The 27,398-nt window shown below is 45.9% G+C and overlaps 1 protein-coding gene across 2 annotated transcripts; it reads right to left on the bottom strand.

Annotated features, from left to right (window-relative positions):
* Positions 1-3,381: 3,381 nt before the first annotated feature.
* LOC143989451 (uncharacterized) lies at positions 3,382-19,127 on the bottom strand. 2 transcript variants are annotated; one of them, XM_077489577.1, is made up of 8 exons: positions 19,072-19,127; positions 18,284-18,397; positions 17,952-18,086; positions 17,742-17,865; positions 17,528-17,625; positions 17,236-17,448; positions 16,966-17,110; positions 3,382-5,459 (listed from the first exon to the last, which is right to left on the bottom strand). In XM_077489577.1, exons 1-8 carry the CDS (start codon positions 19,084-19,086, stop codon positions 4,447-4,449), a joined length of 1,857 nt encoding a protein of 618 aa, XP_077345703.1. In that variant the 5' UTR covers positions 19,087-19,127; the 3' UTR covers positions 3,382-4,446. The 2 variants fall into 2 exon arrangements, with proteins under 2 accessions (XP_077345703.1, XP_077345704.1); XM_077489578.1 differs by lacking the exon at positions 17,236-17,448.
* Between the last annotated feature and the right edge of the window lie 8,271 nt (positions 19,128-27,398).

Below are 27,398 nucleotides of genomic sequence, written 5' to 3'. Positions count from 1 at the left end.
GGAACCAGTCAATATACTGGAAATTCCCCCCCCCCCCCCGATTCTAGGCCATTCTTAATGGGTCTACCCGGTGGCTTTTTTTTCATCTTTTTGTATTTTTGGCACACAAAAGATAATTGGTGTTCGGCAGGTAGATGGTACCAAATAATTTTCTTCTTAAATATTTAGATAATTTTTTTTAGCTCCCTTCTTTACTAGTATTTCTGTCTCTTTTTTATATATCAATATGGGATTATGTCCTTATTTTTACCAAAAGTATTGGGACACCTGCCTTTACACGCACATGAACTTTAATGGCATCCCAGTCTTAGTCTGTTGGGTTCAATATTGAGTTGGCCTACCTTTTGCAGTTATAACAGCTTCAACTCTTCTGGGAAGGCTGTCCACAAGGTTTAGGAGTGTTTGACCATTCTTCCAGAAGAGCATTTGTGAGATCAGGCACTGATGTTGACGAGAAGGCCTGGCTCGCAGTCTCCACTCTAATTCATCCCAAAGGTGTTCTACCGGGTTGAGGTCAGGACTCTGCCCAGGCCAGACAATTTTCTCTACCACAAACTCGCTCACCCATGTCTTTATGGACCATGTTTGTTCACTGGTGCTCAGTCATGTTGGAACAAGAAGGGGCCATCCCCAAACTGTTCCCAAAAAGCTGGGAGCCTAAAATTGAACAAAATGTCTCGGTATGCTGAAGACAAGTGTTCCCTTCACTGGAACTGTACATACTGCCCACTGTCATACCCTCCCCTGTACACACTGCCCACTGTCATACCCTCCCCTGTACACACTGCCCACTGTCATACCCTCAATACTCCTCTCCTGTACATAATGCCCACTGTCATACCCTCCACGCTCATCGCAATCTCTACTCTAATTCATCCCAAAGGTGTTCTGTCAGGTTAAGATCAGGACTCTGCACAGGCCAGACAAGTTCCTGCACCCCAAACTCGCTCATCCATGTCTTTATGGACCATGTTTGTGCCCTGGTGCTTAGTCATGTTGGAACAAGAAGGGGCCATCCCCAAACTGTTCCCACAAAGCTGGGAGCATAAAATTGTCCAAAATGTCTTGGTATGCTGAAGACTTAAGCGTTCCCTTCACTGGAGCTGCACATAATGCCCACTGTCATACCCTCCCCTGTACACATTACCCACTGTCATACCCTCCACACTCCTCTCCTGTACATACAGCCCATCATCATTGTTATATCCTCTGTGTTGTGAGAGACACAAGACTCTGGTCTGGAACAATGGAAGTTTATTTCCAGTACTCAGTGTACACTGCAACATGCATCTCAGGACAGTACATCTTATTAGGCTGCTTACATGTGTCCAAGATGGCTACTATACCCCTTGACCCTTGGCATCACTCCTGGGTGGAGCCAGCCTTAAAGTGGCAGTACATGTGGAACCCTTCAGGTATAACACCTTCCATCCATCCCTAAAAAAACAAAAAAAAAAAAAACGAGAAAAGGCACAAAACATTAACTAATAACTGTCCAATAACAGTCCTCCAAACACAGGAGATGCACAGGACTTTTCCTGCATCCAAATGTGAGAGCAAGATTCCAGGGACAGTTGCGGGGATACAATGTCATTGGATCACTTTCGGCGGCCCCGTCGAAAGTCTCGTAACCGGTCTTGAAGCTGAAACCGGTCAGGAGGGCGCCAGTGTCGTTGAGGGCGGGCACCCATCGACTCGGGATTGGAGGAAACAGGGTCGACTGGAATGGGCACTGGCGGTGCCAAGAAGGGATCCCCCAGCTCAGTGGGTGAACCAACCTCCGGACCAGGGCTGGAGGGCTCTGTTGGAGCTGAGTTCAAAAGATCAGAGTCCCCCAATCATCAGTTCCCATGCATCCTGTTCCGCTGGGAGCAGTTCCTTGCAACACTGGTGGTTCAGCCGGCGTCAGGGATTCATGCAGTTGAAAACGAGGGCGCAGTTGGTCCGCATGCCTTCTGCAAATGGAACCATCTTCCAGGCAGACCCTATACATCTTGTGTCCCAAAGTCTCTGCAATGACAGCAGGAAGCCAACGGGTGTTGGAAGCCCCATAAGATCGGGCCCATACCTTTTGTTGGGCTGTGAATCGGGGGATCTCATGGTGTTTGACCATCTTGTCTTGGGACTGCAGTACATGTTCCTGGACTGTTTGTGGGCGGAGCATGTCCAAAACAGTCCATGGCTGCCGACCCAGAAGGAGTTCTGCTGGAGTTTTCCCGGTGGTTGCATGTGGTGTGTTTCTGTAAACAGAAAGGAAGGAATCCAGCTGCTGGGGTGATAGGGACTGCTGTTTACTTGTAGCCACTGTAGCTTTGAAATAGCGTTTAAAAATCTGCACAAACCGCTCTGCTTGACCATTTGTAGCTGGGTGGTAAGGTGCGGTCAACTTGTGCTTGATGTTGTGGGCAGTCAAGAAACGCTGAAACTCCTGACTGGTGAATTGTGCACCATTGTCTGTGACGATTTCTCTGTGGTATACAAATGTAGCAGCGAGATGTAACAGTATGGAAACTGTTGCCTTAGTTGTTGGCTGAGTAACAGGAATTACCTCAGGCCACTTTGAATGGGCGTCCACTATGATCAAGAAGGTATGTCCTCTGATCGGACCTGCAAAGTCCAAGTGTAGTCGAAACCAAGGAACCGTGGGCCAAGTCCAGGGCTGGACGCACCCTTGAGGAGGGTCTCTTGCAGTTTGTGCACATCCAGCACAAGCATTCACATATGTTGTGATATCCGAGTCTAAGTTTGGCCACCACACATAGCCTCGGGCCTTTTGTTTCATACGTGTGCCCCCGGGATGACCAGTATGTAGCAAGTCCAGAATGTGTCTCCGGAGGGTCTGTGGAATGATCACTCGGTCTCCCCATAAAACACAGTTACCAGCCACAGTTAATTCCATACGCCTACGGAAATAAGGTTCATAATCCTGCGTGACGGTTGCAGGCCAACCGGACCGTACCCAGGAGAGTATTGTTTTCAGAAAGGTATCCTTGGCTGTATGGGCTGCTATCTCCCCAGAAGATAAGAAGGACAGGCTGGTGTAACGACAACTCTTGACCGGTGGAGAGGAGTCCATTGACCTCCCTGTCAGTCGGGACATTGCGTCCGCATTAGCATACCTCCACACTCCTCTCCTGTACATAATGCCCACTGTCATACCCTCCACACTCCTTTCCTGTACATACAGCCCATCATCATACACTCCACATACCTCCACACTCCTCTCCTGCAGATTCAAATGTAAAGGAAAACTCTGTAGATTCAGATGTATGGGGAAACTGCAGAATCAGATGTAAAGAGTAATGAACCCAGATCTAACAGGAATTCTATTGACTCTGATGTTAAGGGGGACTCTTGTGAATAACTCCATATGATCAGAAATTGTATTTAATCACAAAATTGTATTTAATCACAAAAATATATGTATAGCGTAAACTACATAAAAAATTCCAGTGCTTTGCATTGTACAGAGGTAATGAAAAAAATAATTGCCCCGTGCTGCTTAAGTGTTCGAGTTTGGCTTAAAGAAAAGTTGGCAACCCTACTGTCCACCCACAGCTGGTCACATCGTAACCGGGAAGTGTCATTTATCAGGTTTTCCTTTATTCACACTGACAAGGCGTGAGTAGAGGAGAGCCGATCAACAATTCTCCTGACAGGGAGGGGTCTGCACTGATAATCAGCACATTGATTATCAGTGCAGACCCATCAAAGATGCACACTAGAGCCCACCAGGGATGACAAAACATACTCACAAGGGCTGCCAACCCACCCCCACCAGGGATGTCAATCAGTGCCCTTTAATGAAGCCAATCAGTGCCCATCAGTGACACCAATAAGTGCCCATTAGCGCTGCATATTAGTGCCTCATCATCTGTGCCTGTCAGTGCAGCCTCATCAGTGCTCGTCAGTAAAGAAGGAAACATTACTCATTTACATTTTATAAAAAAAAAAAATATGAAAAACTTTTATTTTTTTATTTTTTCATTATTTAGCAAAAAATAAAAAAACCCAGTGGTGATCAATTACCACGAAAAAAAAAAGCTCAATTTGTTGGAAATTAGTTTTAAAAAATGTTGTTTGGGTACAGCATTGCATGACTGAATAATTGTGATTCAAAATGCGACAGTGCTGAAAATTTGTCTGGGCAGGAAGGGGGTTAAGTGCCCAGTATTGAAGTGGTTAAGACAAGCACGGGTTTACTATATCGCTTTATTATAACACTTCATCCATGTCTTTGGTGATCTCTGATCTCCTTATGAACTGTTTCTTACATTATGAAGATCAGCCATGGAGTATATCTGAGGTGTATATCAGGGTGTGCTTCTTCCCCACATGAGAGCTGTGATGTCCAGCAACATTCATATAGAAGACATTTCCCGCACTCAAGGCACTAATACACCTTGAGGGTTGTGTGGGATCCCCGATGTACAGGAAGACAGGACTTCAGTGAGAAACAATTCCCTCACTCAGGACAGGAATACGGCTTCTCCCCATATGAGATCTCTGATGTCTGGAAAGATTGGACTTATGTGAAAAACATTTCCCGCAATCAGTACAGGAATACGGCTTCTCCCCAGTGTGAGACCTCTGATGTGTGTAAAGATTGGACTTGTGTGAAAAACATTTCCCGCAATCAGCACAGGAATATGGCTTTTCCACCATGTGAGATCTCTGATGTGTGACAAGTGCTGATTTTTGTATAAAAGCTTTCCCACACTCAGTACAGAAATATGGCTTATCAATTGTGTGCAATCTCTGATGTCTGTGAAAATTGGACTTATCTGAAAAACATTTCCCGCACTCAGAACAGGAAAGTGGCCTCTCTTTCATGTGCAATCTCTGATGGGTGTATAGATGCGATATCTGTGAAAAACATTTACCGCACTCAGGACAGGAATACGGCTTTTCCCCCGTGTGAGACCTCTGATGTGTGACAAGTGCTGATTTTTGTATAAAACATTTCCCACACTCAGGACAGGAATAAGGCTTCTCACCTGTGTGCAATTTTTGATGTCTGTGAAGACTGGACTTCATTGAAAAACATTTCCCGCACTCAGAACAAGACAGTGGCTTCTCACCTGTATGAGATTTTTTATGCCTACTAAGATGGAATTTAGAACAGATACCCTTCCCGCACTCAGTACAGGAATACTCCTTCTCACCTGTGTGAGATCTTTTATGAACATAAAGATTAGATTTAGAATGCAAACCCTTCCCGCACTCATTACAGGAAAAGTTCTTCTCTGTTGGTAGGACGGCACCGTCCCTCACAGTCTGAGGTTCCTCAGGATAAGAGGAATACGATGGTCCATCTACACTCTGTGGTGCCGGATGGACATTTGAGGTAGTCGGGTTTTCTCCTGGACTATACTGTGTGATGTCCTCATCTTCTACTTTACAGTCTGGAGACAAAGTGAGACAATCCTCTGAGGTTTTCCTCATCTCCCGTCCATCTACTAAAATAGAAATAAAAAGATTATTACTAGACATGAGCTGATTGGTTCCCCTAAACAGGACTCCACCCACATCAGGCAGCTTTGTCTCTGAGGGTCTTACAATTCCCCCCTCAAGGTAACTAGTAAATGGGTCCTCTGATCTCCTACCAGATCATTTCTTTATTCATGGACCTTAGTCAGAGAGTGAGGAAACAACGAGAACTGTCTTTTATAGGAGTGACAGTGATGAGGGGATTATAGGATGAGTGTTCCCACCCCCTCTATCACTCATTGCCATCTTCCCAACACAAGAAGTCCTGCACTTCCTTATTTAGTCCATGATTTAGTCATGAATAACAGCGGGGCTGAGCCCCACCAGAGGTCAGAGAGTGAGGATGGGGGGAGAACAACCAAGATGAAGACTGGACTGATCCCGAAGACCCCCATCATTGGGTTATTGACTCCTCCCTCATTATCACGTTCTGTTAAAGGTTCCAAATGTATCAACAAGGACCTTACAATTCCACCCTCAAGGTAACTAGTAGACCTGAAGCATTGAACAGTATGTTGTCTACTGGGCGCACGGGTCCGGCACATCACGGGGGGGCTGGGGAAGACCCGGCTGTCATGGTGCACGTTGGCACCAATGACAAAGTCAGAGGCAGATGGAGTGTCCTAAAGAATGATTTTAGGTACTTAGGAGCTAAATTGAGGAAAAGGACCTCCAAGGTGGTATTCTCAGGAATACTACCGGTACATTGAGCCACACCAGAAAGGCAGAGGGTGATTAGGGAAGTAAACAAGTGGCTGAAGAGCTGGTGTAGTAAGGAGGGTTTGGGTTCCTGGAGGACTGGGCTGACTTCTCAGTCCATAACCAGTACTATAGAAGGGACGGACTGCACCTAAATGAGGAGGGTGCAGATTAGCTGGGAATGAAGATGGGTGAAAAGTTATTGGGGCTTTTAAACTAGGCGATGGGGGGAGGGTACAGAGGTAGAGATAGTCAGTGCGGAACATATTCCAGCGGGTAGTATTGTGGGCATTAGTGGTTGGTTGACCAAAGCACATAAACCCAAGGTAGGTATAGTAGCAAGTCCTAGTTGCAATCTTGGAACACCCAATAAGAGGATAATATGCGACCGGTCTAAACTATGTGGCATGTTCACCAATGCCAGGAGTTTGGCGAACAAGATGGGAGAACTAGAGATACTATTGTACAAGGAGGATTCGGATTTTGTGGGAATTTCAGAGACCTGGTTCAACAGCTCTCATGATTGGCTGGCAACCATTCAAGGATACACCCTTTATCCCAAGGACAGAGAGGGTAAAAAGGGGGAGGGGTATGCCTATATATCAAGAATAATGTACAAGCGAATGTGAGAGATGACATCACTAAGGGAGCTAGGGAGGAGGTGGAATCCTTATGGGTAGAGCTCCAAAGAGATGAAGTTAAGGGAAAAAAAAATACTGGGAGTATGCTATAGACCTCTTTACCCGAGGGAGAAAGGGGAGACGGAACTGCTATCACAATTTGAATTAGCAGCAAGGATGGGAAGTGTTATCATAATGGGGGATTTTAATTATCCAGACATAGAATTGACGGAGGGAACCATGCATTCATCTAAGGCTCGCCAGTTCCTAAAAGTCTTGCAGGACAATTTTATGGGTCAGATGGTAGACGCACCAACTAGAAATAAAGCGTTACTGGATCTACTGATTACCAACAATACAGACCTGATCACAGATGTGGAAATACGGGGCAATTTAGGGAAAAGCGACCACATGACAATTGGCTTCTGTATAAATCACACAAATAGGAAACATAAAGGGAATACAAAGACACTGAATTTCAAAAGAGCCAACTTCCCCAAACTACAAACCTTACTAGAAGGCATAAATTGGGATAAAATCTTAGGAATAAAGAACGAGGAGCAGAGATGGGTTTGCTTTAAGAGCATATTAAATAAGGGCATTAGCCAATGCATCCCATTGGGTAATAAATTTAAAAGAGCGAACAAAAGTCCTCGATGGCTTAACTTCAATGTAAAAATGCATATAAAAGCAAAGGAGAAGGCCTTTAAAAAATACAAGGTTGAGGGATCATCATCAGCATTCAGACTTTATAAAGAATGCAACAAAAAATGTAAGGGTGCAATAAGGACGGCTAAGATAGAACATGAAAGACACATAGTGGAGGAGAGCAAAAAAAATCCCAAGAAATTCTTTAACCACTTGAGACCCGCGCTATAGCCGAATGATGGCTACAGCGCGGATCTCCTTTTCCGGGACTACGTCTGTTGACGTAGTCCCGTGCACGAGCAGCCTGCGCGCCCCCTGAGGGGCGCGCGCGGCGCGCTCTGTGATCAGCGAATCTATGAGACTCGCCTGATCACCGATCAGAGCAAGGGGTCGATCCTGACCCCTTATCACGTGATTAGCTGTCAGCCAATGACAGCTGATCATGTGATATAACGGAGCCGGTAATCGGCTATTATTCCTCCTCGCGCTGACATCAGTCCCGATCACGGCCAGCCCTGCCAGTGCCCACCTGCCCCCTGCCAGTGCCCACCTGCCCCCTCATCAATAAAGATGATTAAAAAATAACTGCCCTGTCAGTGCCATCCAGCAGTGCCCATAGTGCCACCCAGCTGTGCCCACAGTGCCACCCAGCAGTGCCCACAGTGCCACCCAGCAGTGCCCACAGTGCCACCCAGCAGTGCCCACAATCTGCCTCAACAAAGGTGCTGCACCCCAGTGCCACATATCCGTGCCCATCAGTGTCATCTACCAGTGCCCATCAGTGCCCAGCAGTGCCACCTATCAGAGCCACCTATCAGTGCCCATCAGTCCCATCTATCAGTGGTACCTATCAGTGCCCCTTAGTGCCACCCATCTGTGCCACCCATCCGTGCCACCTTATCTGTGCCCATCTTTGCCCATCAGTGCCGCCTTATCTGTGCCCATCGGTGCCACCTTATCTGTGCCTATTAGTGCCGCCTTAACTATGCCTATCAGTGCCCACCAGTGCAGCCTATCAGTGCCCACCAATGCAGCCTATCAGTGCCCACCAATGCAGCCTATCAGTGCCCACCAATGCAGCCTATCAGTGCCCACCAGTGCAGCCTATCAGTGCCCACCAATGCAGCCTATCAGTGCCCACCAGTGCAGCCTATCAGTGCCCACCAGTGCAGCCTATCAGTGCCGCCTCATCAGCGCACTTCAATGAAGGAGAAAAATGACCCGTTCGCAAAATTTTATAACAAACTATTAAACATGATTTTTTTTTTTTTGCATCTTTTTTGTTTGTTTAAGCAAAAAATAAAACTCCCAGCTGTAATTAAATACCACCAAAAGAAAGCTCTATTTGTGGGAAAAAAAATTATAAAAATTTCATTTGGGTACAGTGTTGTATGCCCGCGCAATTGTCATTCAAAGTGCATCAGCGCTGAAAGCTGAAAATTGGTCTGGGACTGAGGGGGGTTTAAGTGCCCAGTATTGTAGTGGTTAAGTATGTAAATAGTAAAAAAGGGAGGACAGACCATATTGGCCCCATAAAGAATGAGGAAGGACATTTGGTTACAAAGGATGGGGAGATGGTGAAGGTAATTAATTTATTCTTCTCCTCAGTTTTCACGAGGGAATCGGGGGGCTTCAGTAACCAAAACTGCAGTGTTTATCTTCAAGACACATCACAGGAAGCACCTCCATGGTTAACAGAGGACAGAATTAAAATTAGACTTGGATAACTTAACATTAATAAATCACCGGCACCAGATGGCTTGCACCTGAGGGTACTTAGGGAACTCAGTCAAGTAATTGCCAGACCATTGTTCCTAATTTTTACTGACAGTCTACTGACTGGAATGGTACCAGCTAATTGGAGAAAAGCCAATGTAGCACCAATATTTAAAAAGGGCCCAAAATATATCCCTGGGAATTACAGATCAGTTAGCCTAACATCAATAGTATGTAAACTCTTGGAGGGGAATATAAGGGACTACAAGATTTTAGTAATGAGAACGGTATCATTATCAGTAATCAGCATGGATTCATGAAGAATCGTTTTTGCCAAACCAATCTACTAACCTTCTATGAGGAGGTGAATTGCCATCTAGATAAAGGAAGGCCCGTAGACGTGGTGTATCTGGATTTTGCAAAAGCATTTGACACAGTTCCCCATAAACGTTTACTGTACAAAATAAGGTCCGTTGGCATGGACCATAGGGTGAGTACATGGATTGAAAACTGGCTACAAGGGCGAGTTCAGAGGGTGGTGATAAATGGGGAGTACTCTGAATGGTCAGGGGTGAGTAGTGGGGTCCCCCAGGGTTCTGTGCTGGGACCAATCCTATTTAATTTGTTCATAAATGACATGGAGGATGGGATAAACAGTTCAATCTCTGTATTTGCGGACAATACTAAGCTAAGCAGGGCAATAACTTCTCCGCAAGATGTGGAAAAAGATTTGAACAAATTAATGGGGTGGCAACTACATGGCAAATGAGGTTCAATGTAGAAAAAATTAGAGTTACGCTTACCGGTAACGTCTTTTCCAGTAGTCTTTCAGGACAGCCACTATGAGAGATAGACTCCTCCTCTTCCTCTGGAAACACTGCGCCAGCCCATAAATTCTTACTTCCCCTGCCGGACCTCAGTTTATATCGAGAATACCTCCGGCCAGCTGGGGAGACACAAGAACACATTAATAACATATTTATCAAATACCATTATCTTGCTGCGCTCTGGTCTTTTGTAAGACACCCCCCAATTTTCGGGTGGGAACTAGGGCTGTCCTGAAAGACTACTGGAAAAGACGTTACCGGTAAGCGTAACTCTAATTTTCCCTAATCGTCTTTCAGGACAGCCACTATGAGAGGATAAGCGAGCACTTAACAGTTAGGGTGGGACTACAGCTTGCAAAACCTTTCGCCCAAAGGTCTGCTCACCTGCCGACACCAGATCCACTCTGTAGTGCTTTACAAAAGTGGAATAGCTGGACCATGTTGCTGCTCTGCAAATCTGCTCTGGCGTTGCTCCCGCTCTTTCTGCCTGGGAGGCTGCCATAGCTCTAGTGGAGTGTGCTTTAATACCCACTGGGATTTCTTTCCCTGCAACTAAATAAGCCTGCTCGATGGCTACTCTGAGCCACCTAGCAATAGTGCGCCGGGACGCCTTACAACCTTCCCTGGCCCCGGACAACAAAATAAATAAGGAATCTGACCTTCTAAATGACTTGGTCAGTTCCAGATAGTGTAGGATACATCTCCTAACATCCAATAATGGAATTTTAGTTCCTTCTCACCGGAGGGATTGGGACAAAAAGAGGGCAAAACAATTTCCTGGCTTCTATGAAAGCTGGATACCACCTTCGGCAAAAAGGCTGGATCGGTCTTTAAAACTATCCGATCCGGAAAAATAACGCCAAAGGGAGCCCTGACTGATAAGGCCTCCATCTCACTGACCCTCCTAGCAGTTGTCACTGCTACCAGAAACACTGTCTTCAGAGTAAGCTCTCTCAGAAGACACTCCTTTAAAGGCTCAAAGGGGGGTCCAGTTAAGCTCTGCAAAACTAAAGATCAATCCCATCTGGGAAAGGACAGGCCCTGGACCGGTCTCTGTCTGGACAGGGCCCTAAAGGACCTGACTACCCATGGGTTGGCAGCCAAATGATCCTCTAAATAAACACTGAGGGCTGATACTTGACCCCTAAGGGTACTAATGGATAAGCCCTTATCTGCCCCCCATTGTAAAAATTCCCACACCGCGGAGGAGCTCCGTACTGGGAAAGAGTTCTCTGCGCACCACTTGTTGAAACGTAAGCAGACCTTTTCATAGATCTGGCGAGTTTCCTTTTTTCTACTGTCCAGGAGGGTAGAAACTAGTTTCTGTGAAAATCCCTTAGATTTTAATAAACCCTCCTCAGTAGCCAGGCCGCTAACTTCCACTGGCGTACCTGTGGGCAGAGGACTGGCCCCTGAGAGAGAAGATCGTCCATGAGGGGGCAAGAGTAAGGGAGGTTCTACCGCCAACTGCTTTAGCATTGAGAACCATGCTCTCTTGGGCCAATGTGGAGCCACCAGAATCAGAGATGTGCTTTCCATCTGAAACTTTCTCAGAACTGCTGGCAACAACGCTGGAGGTGGGAAGGCATAGCAAGTTCTGAAGTGCCAATTCTGTCTCAAAGCGTCCACCCCTAAGGCTCCTTCTCCCCTTTTTAGGGAGAAAAAACAGGGGGTTTTTGCATTGTTTCTGGACGCGAACAGGTCCACCTCCGGAGACCCCCATCTCCTTATTATGAGATTGAAGACCTCCTGGTTGAGAACCCAATCGTCCTCCCTCTGCCTTTTTCGGCTGAGAAAAGTCTGCTACCACGTTTTTCTCTCCCCTCAGAAAAACTGCTGAGAGCGAAAGGGGGTAGGTTTCGGCCCAGGACAGGATCTCTGTCGCTAAAGACAACAGGGTTCCGCTTCTCGTGCCACCGTTTGTTCAAATAGGCCACTACGGAAGAGTTGTCCGACCGCACCTGAATGTGGTGACCCCGGAGCTCTTTTTTGAAGAATTTGAGGGCTAGTCCCACTGCCCTTAATTCTTTCTAGTTGGACGATCGAGTCAACTCGCCGTCCCCCCAGGTGCCCTGGGCTAGAAGGGAACCCAAATGTGCCCCCCAACCTTTTCCACTTGCGTCTGTGGTTACTATCCGAGAAATCGGGATGAGCCACAGACGACCTTGCGACAGATTTGTCACTTTCCTCCACCACCGGGGGGATCTCCTTACCTGGTGTGGAATATGAACTAAGGTGTCTAGGGCCTCCTGACTGTGGTCCCACACCCCTAGGATGAAGGACTGTAGGGGACGAAAGTGTGGCCCTGCCCACTGCACTGCTGGAAGGGTGGATGTAAGGAGATCCAGTACTGACATCAGAACCCTTATGGAAACCAGCTGGTTGCTCTGAAGAGAGGCCACCGCACTGTCCAGTTTTTGTACCTTTTCTCTTGGTAGAAAAAACTCTCAACAGTGTTGAGTCCAACAGGAAACCTAGGTAGGAGATCTGTTGTGAGGGGATCAGGCTGGACTTTTCCAAGTTCAGAAGCCACCCCAGGTCTGTAAGGACCCCTTTGGTTAGATCGAGATCCCTGACCAACTGTGTTGGGGATGCTGCAAAATAAAAGCAGGTCATCCAGGTAGGCAATTATACATATCCCCTGGAGCCGAAGAAAGGCCATGGCTTCTGCCAGGACTTTGGTAAATATGCGGGGTGCAGAGGATAGCCCGAAATGGCAGGGCCTGAAACTGAAAGTGTATTGTTTCTCCGCCCAGATCTATGGCAAGGCGTAGAAACCTCTGCGAGGCTTCCGCTATAGGGATGTGTAAATACGCGTCCCTTAGGTCCAGGGATACCATGAAACAGTTGTGGGGCAGAAGCGCCTTTACTGAAAAGATCGATTCCATGCGGGATCTTTTGTATGTCACTGAAGCGTTCAGGGGCTTTAAGTTCAGAAACAACCTGAACTTCCGAGGGTTTTTTCACTATGAAGATGTGAGAAAAAAACCCCTTCCCTCTGCTTTTGGGACCCTGAGAATAACATCCTGATTCTCCAATTCCCTCAGAGCTTCTAGCAAGGCCTCGGCCTTTACCATGCACCTGGGTAGATGCGTGACAAGGAGCCTTTGAGGGGGTGGTCTTAGGCATTCCAAGAGGTACCCCCTTCTTACTACCCCTAAAATAAATTGATTGGGGGATATTGTCTCCCACTGTGGAAGAAAGGCCCCCAGTCTTCCTCCCCCTGTAGCTGGAAAGTCACTGGGTTTTACGGGGCTGGATAGGAGGGCGAAAAATCGCCCCTCCTCTGCCCCTGCCTTTTTGGGGCCAGGTTCTCTTTTTTCCCCTCTGGTTTAGAGGTTTCCCTACGCCCCTGCGGAGGAAACCTCTTTTTTGTTGGTACGGGGGTTTTCCGTTTGAGAGGAAAGGACTTTTTCCTGTCCGCTGTCCGGTCTAGAACCGTCTCTAGCCCTGGGCCAAACAGGAGGTCCCCCGTCAGGGGTATCCCACATAGCTTTATCTTGGAGGCATTATCCCCTGGCCATGTTTTTAACCAGAGGGCCCTTCTGGCCGAATTGGCTAGAGCTGCCGTTCTGCCCGACATGCGGACGGACTCAGCAGAGGCATCAGCTATGTAAGTGATCCCTCGCAGCATAGTAGGGAAGGATGACAGAATGGTTTCAATATGTTGTTGGATCTGTGAGAGCCAGTGCTCTAAACTGCGAGCCACAACTGTAACTGCCATTTCAGGCTTTAAATTGCCGATAGCCGAGTCCCACGTCTTTTTAAGCAGAGAGTCAATCCCTTTGTCCATGACATCTGCCAAGGCCCCCATGTCTTCAAACGCCAAATCTGTGTGTCTGGAGACCTGGGAGAACGCGGCATCCAATTTGGGACTTTTATTCCAAAGGCATGCCGGGTCCTCTGAAAATGGGAACCTTCTTTTGAGGGATCTAGATAAAAAGGGTTTTCCCGGATCCTGCCACTCCTTTTTAAACTGTTTCCATTAAAACTTTGTGTACTGGAAACACCCTTCTTTTTGGCTCCCCTAAACCTGAATACATTTGGTCATGCAGGGTTAGGGGCTTTTTATCCGTCTGGATACTGAGGGTTGCATAAATTGCCTTTAAGAGGTCCCTACCTCATAAGGGATAACTTATGTCTGGAGGCTTTCCTGGACCCGTCCTGGTCCTCCCCCTCGGAGCCCTCCTGGGAATCGGAAGAGGAACTATCTGGAAGTTCCCTACCTGTCCCTGAAGGGCCTGCAACCTCTGTCCCCCCTGTACTAGCAGGTTGGACTGGAGCAGAACTCTGTGCTAGAGGTGGGGTTGTATCCTGGGGAGATGGACCCGTGGGAACAACACTTTGGTCCAAGATTCCCCTAAAATGTCCCTACAGGAGGCACACTTCTTTTTAGAGCTATGCGTAGACCTAGTTTTTTCCGTAGCTTTCAAAAAAAAAGGAAAAAAGAAAAAAACAGAAAAAGACAAAGTCAATCAAAAGCTCGGGATACAACCCTGGGAGTGCACTAGACCCTTTTTTAAAACGAAGGGATCTGAGCCTCCCTTCCCCCCTGGCCACCCAGGGGGTCTGCCCCCCACCCATGATAGAACCATACATTGGGGTGGGGGGATCCTAGATAGAGAGAACCCCTCCCCAGGGCGCTCTTACCTTAGGAATGCTGGAGATAGAGTCTGTCGTTTGAGCCTCAGCTTCCGACATGACTGCAGGTGGCTGCTTACTACAGAGTTCCACGTTGCCTGTGCACGTTCTGAACTCATCTCCAGCTTGTGCCCGGACCTCCTATCAGCTCCACGACCCGGAACCGGAAGTCGATCGTATTTCGAGGTCAAGCCTTCGTTTCCGCCGGATACGACGTCGCCCGTCGTTCGGCCCGCTCGGTTCAGAGAAAAAAAGGGGCGGACTGTACCCATGTACAGGGAAATCTTCCGAACGGCTTGCCAGCTGCGTCCCTGTAGACGCGATAGGAGTCCCCCACGACCTGAAGCCGCGCTCGACTCGGAAGGGGTGGCAGTACCTGGTGAGGTAAGTAAACCGTTCGACCCGTCCGACACGCGGACGTTGGTTTCGAACGGTTTGAAACCAGCTTTTTCCAAACGAAGCCCCTGCTTCTTTCAACCGGGTTCTTTTAACGAAAAAACGGCCACAGCCTCCCCAGCTGATCGGCCTGGTTCCTTGCACAGTGTCTCCCCGCCGGAGGAAACACTAATAACTGAGGTCCGGCAGGGAAAGAAAGAATTTATGGGCTGGCGCAGTGTTTCCAGAGGAAGAGGAGGAGTCTATCTCTCATAGTGGCTGTCCTGAAAGACGATTAGGGAAATGTAAAATAATGCATTTGGGTGGAAAAAATAGGAATGCAATCTATACACTGGGAGGAGAACCTCTGGGGAAATCTAAGATGGAAAAGGACCTGGGGGTCCTAGTAGATGACAGGCTCAGCAATGGCATGCAATGCCAAGCTGCTGCTAACAAAGAAAACAGAATATTGGCATTAAAAAGGGGATCAACTCCAGAGATAAAATTATAATTCTCTCGCTCTACAAGACTCTGGTCCGGCTGCACCTGGAGTATGCTGTCCAGTTCTGGGCACCAGTCCTCAGGAAGGATGTACTGGAAATGTAGTGAGTACAAAGAAGGGCAACAAAGCTAATAAAGGGTCTGGAGGATATTAGTTATGAGGAAAGGTTGCGAGCACTGAACTTATTCTCTCTGGAGAAGAGACGCTTGAGAGGGGATATGATTTCAATATAAAAATACCGTACTGGTGACCCCACAATAGGGATAAAACTTTTTCACAAAAGGGAGTTTAACAAGACTAGTGGCCACTCATTAAAGCGGACCTCCACCCTGAAGTGGAAGTTCCACTCATCTGATCCCTCACCCCCTCCGGTGCCACAATCGGCACCTTTCAGGGGGGAGGGGGGTGCAGATACCTGGATAATCCAGGTATCTGCACCCACTTCCAGGACAAGCTAGCCGCAGGTGCAGCTCCTCTTTAAAGTTAGAAGAAAAGAGGTTTAACCTTAAACTCCGTAGAGGGTTCTTTACTGTAAGAGCGGCAATGATGTGGAATTCCCTTCCACAGGTGGTGGTCTCAGCGGGGAGCATCAATAGTTTCAAGAAACTATTAGATAAGCATCTGAACGGCCGCAACATACAGGGATATACAATGTAATACTGACATATAATCACACACATAGGTTGGACTATAGGTTGGACTTCACCTACTATGTAACTATGTAGTAAATAGGTCCTCTGATCTCCTACCAGTTAATTTCTTTATTCATGGACCTTAGTCAGAGAGTGAGGAAACAATGAGAACTGCTTTTTATAGGAGTGACAGTGATGAGGGGATTATAGGACGAGTGTCCCCTCCCCCTCTATCACTTATCATTAATCACAGGGCTGAGCCCCACCAGAGGTCAGAGAGTGAGGATGGGGGGGAGAGCAACCAAGATGAAGACTGGACTGATCCTGAAGACCACCATCATTGGGATATCAATTCCTCCTTCATTATCACTTTCTGTTAAAGGTTCCAAATGTATCAAAATATTATCACGTTATTATCAACAAGTATACAGACATATCCCTCCAGCCAGCAAACAACAGAGGAAGTGACCCCGGGAGAATTGTTCTGTTAGAGGATTTGCTAGACCCAGGCATGAGGTAGCAGGTCCAAAGCACATGCATCAGATGCTTAGAATAAGCAATGTCTATGGTAAAAATCAACATTTTGCTGCCAGCTGAACCCCAGAATCTCCATAAATCCAGTCTAGATACATAAATTGTGTCTGCAGCACAGAGAAGGAAGATTATCCGAGAGAAATACAGGAATACAGGACGGGGAACACAGCTCAGGAAAGTGACCAGGGGATTACAGGCTGATATCACCCAGTCCTGGCCCTACTCTGGACCAATCAGTGAGCAGTATGGGTTGAGGAATGTATTTAGTGTTAATGACCCACCTGTGCTGATCTCTGTAGGAGTGTCCTCCTCTATAAATGTCCCCGTTATTCCATCCTCCTCCATAGACTGCTGATCATCCCTCAAATACATCTCTTCTTTTTCTTCTGCTTTAACCTCAACTTGTATATCTATCAGATCTTCATCCTAAACCAAGAGAAATATCAACAATAACATCTGTACGACATAAACTTTAATATTGTGACATCACCAAAATAGAATCCACATATTGTCTCCACAAGTCCTTGTTCTATATCCTCCATCCCACCAACCTTGTAATGGTGAGGGATGGTGTGACCTTTCTGTGTGGAATCCCAGGAATACAGAGAACGAGAAAATCTCTCTGGTGAGTTTCTGTTATTGAGTGGTTTCATCATGATGTCTTTATACAGATCCTTGTATCCTTCAAAAAGCTCCTTCACTACACCATACTCCTCATCCTCCTCTTTAAACTCTTCTTTAACAACAATCCCAAGGTTTCCACTCTGAGTATATAATAAAAATTTAATTGAAACAAAGTTACTGTGTATAAAACATAGCTATCAGGGATTGTTCCTCATCTACCTGATGATGGTGAGGGATGGTGTGATCTTCCTGTGTGGAATCCCAGGAATACAGAGGACGGGGACATCTCTCTGGTGGGTTCCCATTACTGGATCCATCTGTAGGAAACACACACACTGACTGAATACATTGTTTCTATGTGTTTATCAGATGATGGGGGATCTAGGTGGAGCCTCCGTACTGCTCTCTCCTTTACAATAAAGTCTCCTCTTACCCGGTGATGTGAGGGGCGGCTGATTGTCCATCATGACGTCCTTGTAGAGATCCTTGTGTCCTTCTAAATACTCCCACTCCTCCATGGAGAAATAGACAGTGACATCCTGACACCTTATAGGAACCTGACACACACAATGATACAGTCACCATCCAGACACATCCCTTGTCTGTTACTGGATAATGTCCCAGAATTCCCAGCACCGCTCACCTCTCCTGTCAGCAGCTCCATCATCTTCTTGGTGACTTCTAGAATCTTCTTCATGTTGTGTCTCTCAGGTTTTAGAGAGTCACATGGAGGCTCTGTGATGGTCATATCATCACCTGACTTCACAAGAGGAAATCTCTGTATTGAGGAACCAATAGAAATATGTTAGAATCTCAGAATCCTCCTCACCTCTCTGGTCAGGTCTGTGTTTTAATAATAGAGATAAGAGTGATGTCATGTGATCTCCCAGAATCCTCCTCACCTCTCTGGTCAGGTCTGTGTTTTATTAATAGAGATAAGAGTGATGTCATGTGATCTCCCAGAATCCTCCTCACCTCTCCGGTCAGCAGGTAGATGATCTCCAGGGTGAGGTTTAGTATCTTCTCAGTCATGTGATTCCGGTCCTTCTCCATCCTCATTGGTGCCGTCATTTGATCTATACAGTGCTCCTTGAATACAGATAAGTTTGGGAAATAAAAAGTAAGAATCATTTGGATGTGCATACAAGGGGGGCTGCTGTACATTTAAGAGCTACTGCCCCCATAGGAACACATTTCATTTGTACTGTTTAATGTTTGCTACATTTTCATGAACCCAGAATTCTCCTGGATCTGAATTTCCCTTTTCTCTGTTGGGTTTTTGAACTGGATTTGATTAGATTTAGATCTGCAGACAAGTGATAAATGATCCTTCCTTTGACTTGTTTGCTCTGAGGCAGTGCTGTGAGGACAATGTTGGGTCATTATAATGCCCAGGAAGGGGAACTTGCTGAATTTTGGTCGGCTTATCAGGATAATTACCAGAAGCTGTAGGGCCCAAATGTTTGGCAGCCTGCTGACTGATAGGAGTGATGTCACCCCCACAGTTATTAACTTTGGTTTCACTTGATCCTCCTTTTTAGATTGTAAGCTCTAACGAGCAGAGCCCTCTGATTCCTCCTGTATTGAATTAAATTGTAACTGTACTGTCTGCCCTCATGTTGTAAAGTGCTGCGCAAACTGTTGGCACTATATAAATCCTATATAATGATAATCTCACTGTCACACTCTGCAGTAAGAAAAGGGATTGGATTGACTAGCAGGAGGATGCTGCTGGTAGAGTAGAGTAGAGTAGATCTTATTACCTCCTCTGGTGCCATTTCTAGCAATGTTTCCTCTCTACTTCTGCCCGACTCACCTCTCACCCAGAACATTGTATTTATACCTGACATCACTTCCTGTCTGTACCTGACATCACTTCCTGTCTGCAATCTACAGAGATGTTCTATCTCAACATAAGAGAGATCATCACCTTGTGGGGCTCAGAGGAACTGCAGCCCCAAGAAACATCTTGTAGTGTGAACATCGGCCTTACACTGTGTGTGTATGGACTGTGTATCCTTATAGATGAGGTCATCTCCACTCCCATACCTCCCAACTGTCCCTGATTTTGAGGGACTGTCCCTGATTTTGAGAGACTGTCCCTAATTTGGAGCAATGTCCCTCTGTCCCTCTTTCCTCCTCATTTGTCCCTCATTTTGGTCTGATCTATATAGTTGTATATAAAATGCACTTTTTATCGTCCAAAAAGTGTTCCCCAGAGCTAAACCTTTCATCCAATTTGTAAATTGCTACATTTGTACATTTCAAAAGCCAATATAAAAAAAATAGTAGTGGTTATAAAAAACACTTAAGGGTTTAACAATTTTTTTTTCTGATAATTTGCCTTTAAAGGTGGCGTGACAGAAGGTGGGTCCTATGCTTACATACTTTTGCTAATAGGCATCCCTCCTTCCCATCTCAGAAAGTTGGGAGGTATGCCACTCCCACCAAGGGGGGTAGAAATATATTACTGTCTAGTTTAACCTTTTGGCATACAGGGTTCCTCAAAAAGTTTCTAGGGGTTGCTTGACCAATGAACAATATAAAATATGATGCATAGAGTAAATAGATACCAAACTTGTCAAGATTTAAAACTTCGCACCTCTGTGAAATGGCGACAAACTACGGTACCTACATTTTTTATAGGCAATGCTTTGAAAGCCTTTGCAGGTTATCAGTTTAGAGGTAACCATGAACTATGGTCCTTGACTTATTGCTCTGACCCTGACATTCATGGCGATACTTGTGTGCTGCAATCACCTTTTAAATATGCGTGCCACTGCCAGATCTACATACATGTGAGAACGGGGAGACGTGGCAGAATATTTATGTGTATTTGGTGTGTTCTGTGTGTTAGTGGTGCATTTTCATGTGTTTTCACTGTGTTTGCAGTATATTACATGGGTTTTCAGTGCATTTGCATTGTAGTATTAGCTTTTACCAGCGTCAGAGGTTTTAAAGCTCTAACGCAGGTCCTCAGAACTCTCTGGCCCTGGGTTTTTTTTATAGCTTGAAAATGCCTATGCCACTTACAGCTCCTAAAAGGGCGTTTTTAAGTAGAAAAAAAAGTCTGACCTTGCTAAATGCAGCTGTAAAGACGCCCTGTGTGCATGAAGCCTAAAAGTGGTGCATGTATAGAACCTGCTGCAGCAAAACTGACATTTAAATTGCCTGCAATACAATACCAAAAGACCAACACTTCCCTGGATCGGATCTTGGATAGGTCTAACCTAGGGAAGCCCATCCTGAAACATACCCCAAAACAAAGCTGCGAAATAGCATGCCTACTACACAGTTACGACCTTATTGATCTTTGGCGCAATGCGCACCCCTCTACTAGAGACTATACGTTCTATTCTCCGGTGCACAAAACTTACTCCCGTATAGATCATTTGTTTACCCTGTCCCCTTTGTTCCCGTACGTCTCGGAGACTAAAATTATCCCTGTAGCATGGTCAGACCATTCTCTGGTCCAGGTAATTCTAACAGGCTTATGGACTACACCGCGCTTGTCTGCGTGAAGACTAAACGAGTCCTTATTAAACGACCCACTCATTGCCAATGAAATAGAAACAACTCTACGTCAATACTTTCAGGACAATCCCTCTTCAGCTACCTCTCCTTCCATAGTGTGGGCGGCCCATAAGGCCACCGTTTGGGGCAAATTAATACAATTAGCTTCCAGAATCAAATGGGAATGGGTGATCCAACAGCAGGAGAAGGAGTTACTAGACCTTACACAGGCACAAAAAAACAACCCACAGATAGATCTTAGGAGCCAGATTGATGAGGCACGACTGGCTCTGAATTTGAGCCTCACGATGAAAGCAGACAAATATGTCAGATGGAACAGACACCGTTACTATTACCTAGGTGACAAACCTAATACCCTACTAGCCAGGAAACTTAACCCTAGACCTTTTAACCCAGCACCTCCAAAATTGAGACTACAGAATGGCCACACTTCCCAAAACTCTTAGCTTATATCAAAAGAATTCCATGCATTCTATTCCAAGCTCTATGATTCTCCCAACGATTTTAATGTGCACGAAGCGGAGACATTCTTACGGAATATGCCGTTCCCCACACTATCCAAAGACCATGCAGAGATGATGGAGGCAGTGTTTACAGCAAACGAAATAGCAGCGGCTATCAAATACTTAAACCCGTCAAAATCCCCAGGCCCTGATGGCTTCTCAGGCCACTATTACCACAAATATAGTGAGATTCTGACTCCTCATCTCTGCTCTTTTTACAATGAACTGCGTAGGGGTTCTCCTTTACCTCCACACGAGAATAGGGCTTACATACACGTGAAGCCGAACAAAGACCATGGAGACTGCACAAATTACCGCCCCATCTCACTAATCAATGCGGACCTTAAATTAATGACAAAGATAATGGCCACACGTATGAACGGGTTCTTAGCAAACTATATTCATCCAGACCAGACTGGGTTTGTCCCTACTAGACAAGCCCCGGACCAGACCAGACGTATCATCGATATTATATCCGCATTGAATTCAGGTTGGGATGAGGAGAGACAGAGGGGTGCATTGCTGGTCTCCCTTGATCTGCATAAAGCGTTTGATTCTCTGTCCTAGGATTATTTGTTCTTTATCTTAGAAAAATATGGATTTGGACCAAGTTTCCTGACTACGCTTAAAATGATCTACGATACCCCCACGGTGAATTTAGTAATTAAGGGTTGCCAGTCACCAAACATAAATATACGCAGGGGGACCCGCCAGGGATGCCCCCTGTCCCCCCTATTGTTTATATTGGCTTTGGAGCCACTGGCCATCAAGATTCGCGAACATCCGGACATACTGGGCATCACAAGCGGAGGATGAGAACATAAATGTGCATTGTTCGCAGATGATATTTTACTGCTTCTCTCCTCCCCAGTCACCTCCTTGCCCAACCTACACGAGGTACTGCAACATTTCACATTTACAGAATTGAAAGTAAATCACTCAAAATCTCAAGCACTCAATGTGTCCCTACAACCACATATAGTCCGAGCATTACGGAGCTCTTTTCCCTTTAAATGGTAGGACGAGACCTTACCATATTTGGGTGTTACACTAACCCCTACTCTCACCACGTTGTATAAACACAATTATCCTCCACTATTTAAAAAATTATCAGCAGATCTTAAACGATGGTCGAATAGTCCCCCGTCGTGGTTTGGCAGGTTGTACCCAATCAAGATGACAGTGCTATATCTATTCAAGACCCTTTTGATAACTATAGATAGAAGAGAGCTCCAGAAGTTCCAGGAAAAATTGTTGGACTACATATGGGAACACGGAAGACCCAGGGTGAACAGACAAACAATGTACATGCCAAAAGCAAGAGGTGGCCTGGGTATGCCGGACTTGCTTAAATACTACCAGGCGGCACAAATCTCACAACTGATTCGATTTCACACGCGCCAATCCAGACCACTCTGGATGCTGTTAGAGTCCTCCCAATTCCCAGGAAGAGAGATTAGCCACTTAATGTGGATGAAAGCAAAAGATAGACCAATAGTAATGTGCCCGACTTTGTCCTTCTCTTTAAATTTATGGGACCGGCTAGCCACTACCCACACCTTCGGATCCTGGCATACCCCACTAGCCCCATTGCTCAATAACCCCATGTCTAAACCCTCAAGATTTCTCATGGTGGACCAACAAAGGTTTGCTGCGAATAGCTGACCTCTGTGACCACAGAGAAGCTTTGTCGCGAGCGACCCTACAAGATAGGCATCAGCTCCCGAGCTCAGAATTCTTTCGTTATACTCAGATAGCGCACTTTTTGGCAACACTGAGTCGCACATCTGACCTTACCACATGTACCTCAATGGAAACTACCTGTAAGACATACGACAAACTCACTGGCCATATATCTCGGATCTACAGCATTTTATTTTCAACCTCTCAGAAGCTGCCTTATATGGAGAAATGGGAAAGAGATATGCACAACAACTTGGAAATAGAGGAGTGGAACAAAATAGTACAATGTGCATCTAAATCTTTTATTAATACTTCTTTGATTGAAGCAAATTATAAGGTGTTGATGAGGTGGTATATGGTTCCAGCTCGGGTAGCAACCTTCGCTCCGGGGGCGTCCCCGCGGTGCTTTAGAGGCTGTAATGCAGACGGCACCATGTATCACATATGGTGGTCTTGCCCGAAAGTGAGACGGTTCTGGATACGCGCGTACAATTTTATATATTCTCTGACCCGAGTGAACCTTTGTAAATCGCCTCTGCATGCGCTGCTGGGACGCCCCGTGGAGAAGACGTCAAAACCAACGAGAAAACTTATAGCTTTCATATTTGTGGCAGCGAGGATATCCATAGCCAAATCGTGGAGGTCACCAACAATACCTTTTTACCTACTTAAAACAAAATTGTCCTGGATAATGGTGAATGAACGCCTATCAGCAATATAAAGTGATAGAATGGCTTGGTTCAACAGAGTGTGGGACCCATGGATTAGGGACCTCGTAACTGTGTGATAGGTTAATCTGGTGCTGGAGGGCGTTCCCCCGGAGCTGGAGTGCATCCCTTTCTTTCTCTTTACCTTCTATTTCCTATTTCTCCATCTCATTCTACTATAGCTACTTTTCTCCTTTCCTTCTCTTTCTGAGTGCTCTTGACAATACATGTGCCTGTGTTCATTTCATCATCATTACTTCTGCACTAACTAAAGCCCTGAAGCCAGCATCGAGGGATAGTTATCAGGGGTCTAGTTGCTTGCAATTCTGACCCACATATGGATTAAGACAAACGATAGTCACTTGTATATTGCGATCCAATTACTCTTCAAATATACATCCAGTTTTTCTTCCCTCCCTTTTTTTATTTTTATTAATTTCTTTCTTCTCTGTGTATCAATGATGTCAGATACCGAAATTGTATTTCTCTTTGTGAAAAATTTGAATAAAAATATTGGAAACTAAAATCAAATTCACCCTCCCCCCCACAATCCTAGTTTAGAAACCCCTCCAGCCTTCCCATAAACCTCTCCCCCAGCACAGTAGACCCCCTTCCATTTAGGTGCTTCATATCATCTACCATAGCCCCCCCCCCCACATCTTTTCCCATTCCACCCACCAATAGAGGCTGACCCCTGTCTGCCCCATTAAATTCAAATTTACCCTCCCCCCACAATCCTAGTTTAAAAACTCCTGCAGCCTTCCCATAAACCTCTCCCTCAGCACAGTAGACACCCTTCCATTTAGGTGCAAGCCATCTTTGGCATATAGGTTGCACCCCAATGAAAAGTCAGCCCAAAATTGAACTTTTTGGCCTAAAAGCAAAATGCTATGTGTGGTGCTGGGCACTCACTGCGAGCCTTAAATGTTCAATATTTATGCTGTGCAAAGCTAAAGATCCTTGCTAATGGATCCTCACGCTTTGATAACCCTACGTCTGCTGTGCACTGGTTGGACAGAGAGGAGCGTCATCTGGCGCAGCGTCAGCCTGAAGGATATTAATATACACTCCCTATGTCTTCATCGGTGCTCTATGTTTGTTTCTCCTTTCTATATCCTGTCACTACTGTCATGTTCTGATATGTTGCTATACAAAGTTTTGGCGTGTTCTCCAAGTGGCTAAGCTTGATACAAGCTATAAGGAATGTATGCCCTCCGGGCTACATTGATGCCCTGCACTATGGTTCTGAGAGTACTCTTCTCCCCTCACATTAAGGTGTATGATCAGACTCAATGGGTCCCGTTGACCCGGAATTGTATGCACTGATTTTTTTTTGCTCCCCCCTCCTTTTTTTTTTTTTCCCCTGTTGCTGGTGGGAATAAAATGGACTATTCAACTGCTTACTGTTCTGGGATATGACACTAGGCGGTGTTCTAACATGTTCTTTTTTATGAGAGACAAGAAATACTACAGCAGCGGTCTCCAAACTGTGGCCCTTTGCTTGCTTTTATCTGGAGCATGAGGCACTACTTCATCCACTGATACCAACAATGGGGCATAATTCCCCCCACTGACACCAATGAATGGGGCACCATTTCTCCCAATGATGGGGCACAATTCCTTTACACTAACACCAACAATGGGGCCCAATGTCCTCAATGATGGGACACAATTCCTCCCAATGACACCAACAATGGGGCCCAATGACACCAACAATGGGGCCCAATGACATCAACAATGGGACATAATTCCCCCCACTGACACTAATGAAGGGGCACAATTCCTTCCAATGATTCCAAAGATGGGGCACAATTCTTCCCACTGACACCAACAATGGGGCCCAATGACATCAACATAAGGCATAATTCCTCCAAATAACACCAATAACAGGGCCCAGTGACATCAGCAATAGGGAATAATTCCCCCCACTGACACCAATAAAGGGGCATAATTCCTCACAAAGATACGAAGGATGGGGCACAATTCCTCCCACTGACACCAACAATGGGGCCCAATGACATCAATGATGGGACACAATTCCTCCCAATGACACAAACAATGGGGCAAAATTCCCCCCACTGACACCAATGAAGGGGCACAATGCTTCCCAAAGATACCAACGATGGGGCACAATTCCTCCCACTGACACCAACAATGGGGCCCAATGAGATCAATGATGGGGCACAATTCCTCCCACTTACACCAATAATGGGGCGCAATTGCTCTCACTGAAATAAACAATGCAGCTTTATTTTTGTCCTACTGATGTCGAGACCTTTAGTACTCCCAAAAAGTTTTAAAAACTGCAGTTTTTTCAGGAGCAGTGATTTTAATAATGATTAAAGTGAAACAATAAAAGTGTAATATTTAAATTTCATACCTGGGGGGTATCTATAGTATGCCTGTGAAGGGGTGCATGTTTCCCATGCTTAGAACTGTCCCTGCACAAAGTGTAATTTCGCAAGGAAAAAAAGTCTTTTAAAATCACTTTGAATTGTTGGCTCCCATAATACAGAGAACACTCAATGATTGTTCTCTGTATTACAGAGCCGACAATTCATTCATTTATATATAAAAAAAAAAGTGTGGTGTTCCCCTAAATTCAATTACCAGTCCATGTTGATGGGGACAAGGGCCTCATCCCCACAACCCTGCCCGGTGGTTGTGGGGGTCTGCGGGCAGGGGGCTTATCAGAATCTGGAAGCCCCCTTTAACAAGGGGACCCCCAGATCCTGGCCCCCCCTGGATTGAAATGGTAAGGCGGTACAAAAGTACCCCTACCATTTCACAAAGAAAGTTTAAAAAATGGTTAAATAAGACAAACACAAAAAATCCCTTTATTAAAAATCAAAAAAAGATTCCAGCGATGCTAATCCACTCTTGCTATCCAGCGATGGATAATCATCTCTCCGGGGTCCAGCGATGGCTGATCTGATCCAGCGACGGGTGATTTTCAGTCCAGCGCAGTCCATGTATGCATCCGTCTTCTGTTTCCACTAAGGAGACACTGCGGGGATCCCAGCGTTGACGTTTCTTATATTAGGAGGGCGGGCCACCTGTCACCTGACCCCGCCCCCTCTGACGCTGGTGAGGGAAGCCAGGGGTTCCCCATGATGTATGGGTGACCCCGCCCCCCTCTGATGTAATGGAAACCTGCGGGGCGGGTCACCCATAGGTCATGTGGGGTTTCAATATTTGTCTAGGTTGGAGCCGCACATAGTTACCTGTACAGTTACACTCTACATAGTCCTCATTTTCTAGAAGAGTGAGTGTGCTGATTGCTAATAATGTCTTCTTTAATTGCTTGGAGAAGCAGGTTGACAGAAATGGTAGCTTTGTTTTCTTATTCTGTACCCTCAGGGGTTTTTTTTGTATTGTTGCAGCCATATATACCGTTCTCCTCTTAAGAAACTGGCACAATTTATGGCATTGCACCCCAGGGTCCCAGTGCAGCTATGGGGGACTTTAACAATGTTCTTAACCTCACCTGTTCTCACCTGGATAGGCTATCAGTCCTTCCGAGAGCTAAACAGGTGGTGTCCTGTAGAACTAACTGTGCTGACTTATGCCACGTACACACGACCAGACCTTTCGACGGACTAGGTCCGACTAAATGAATCCGTCGGATATTACGATTGTGTATGGGCTCCAGCGGACTTTTTT

Source organism: Lithobates pipiens, unplaced genomic scaffold, assembly GCF_037356315.1.
Source record: "Lithobates pipiens isolate NorthernLeopardFrog02 unplaced genomic scaffold, aLitPip1_a1.2 Scaffold_18, whole genome shotgun sequence".
Taxonomy (NCBI): Eukaryota; Metazoa; Chordata; class Amphibia; order Anura; family Ranidae; genus Lithobates; species Lithobates pipiens.
Note: the sequence above shows the minus strand (reverse complement) of the source record. Positions and strands in the feature narration are given on the sequence as shown.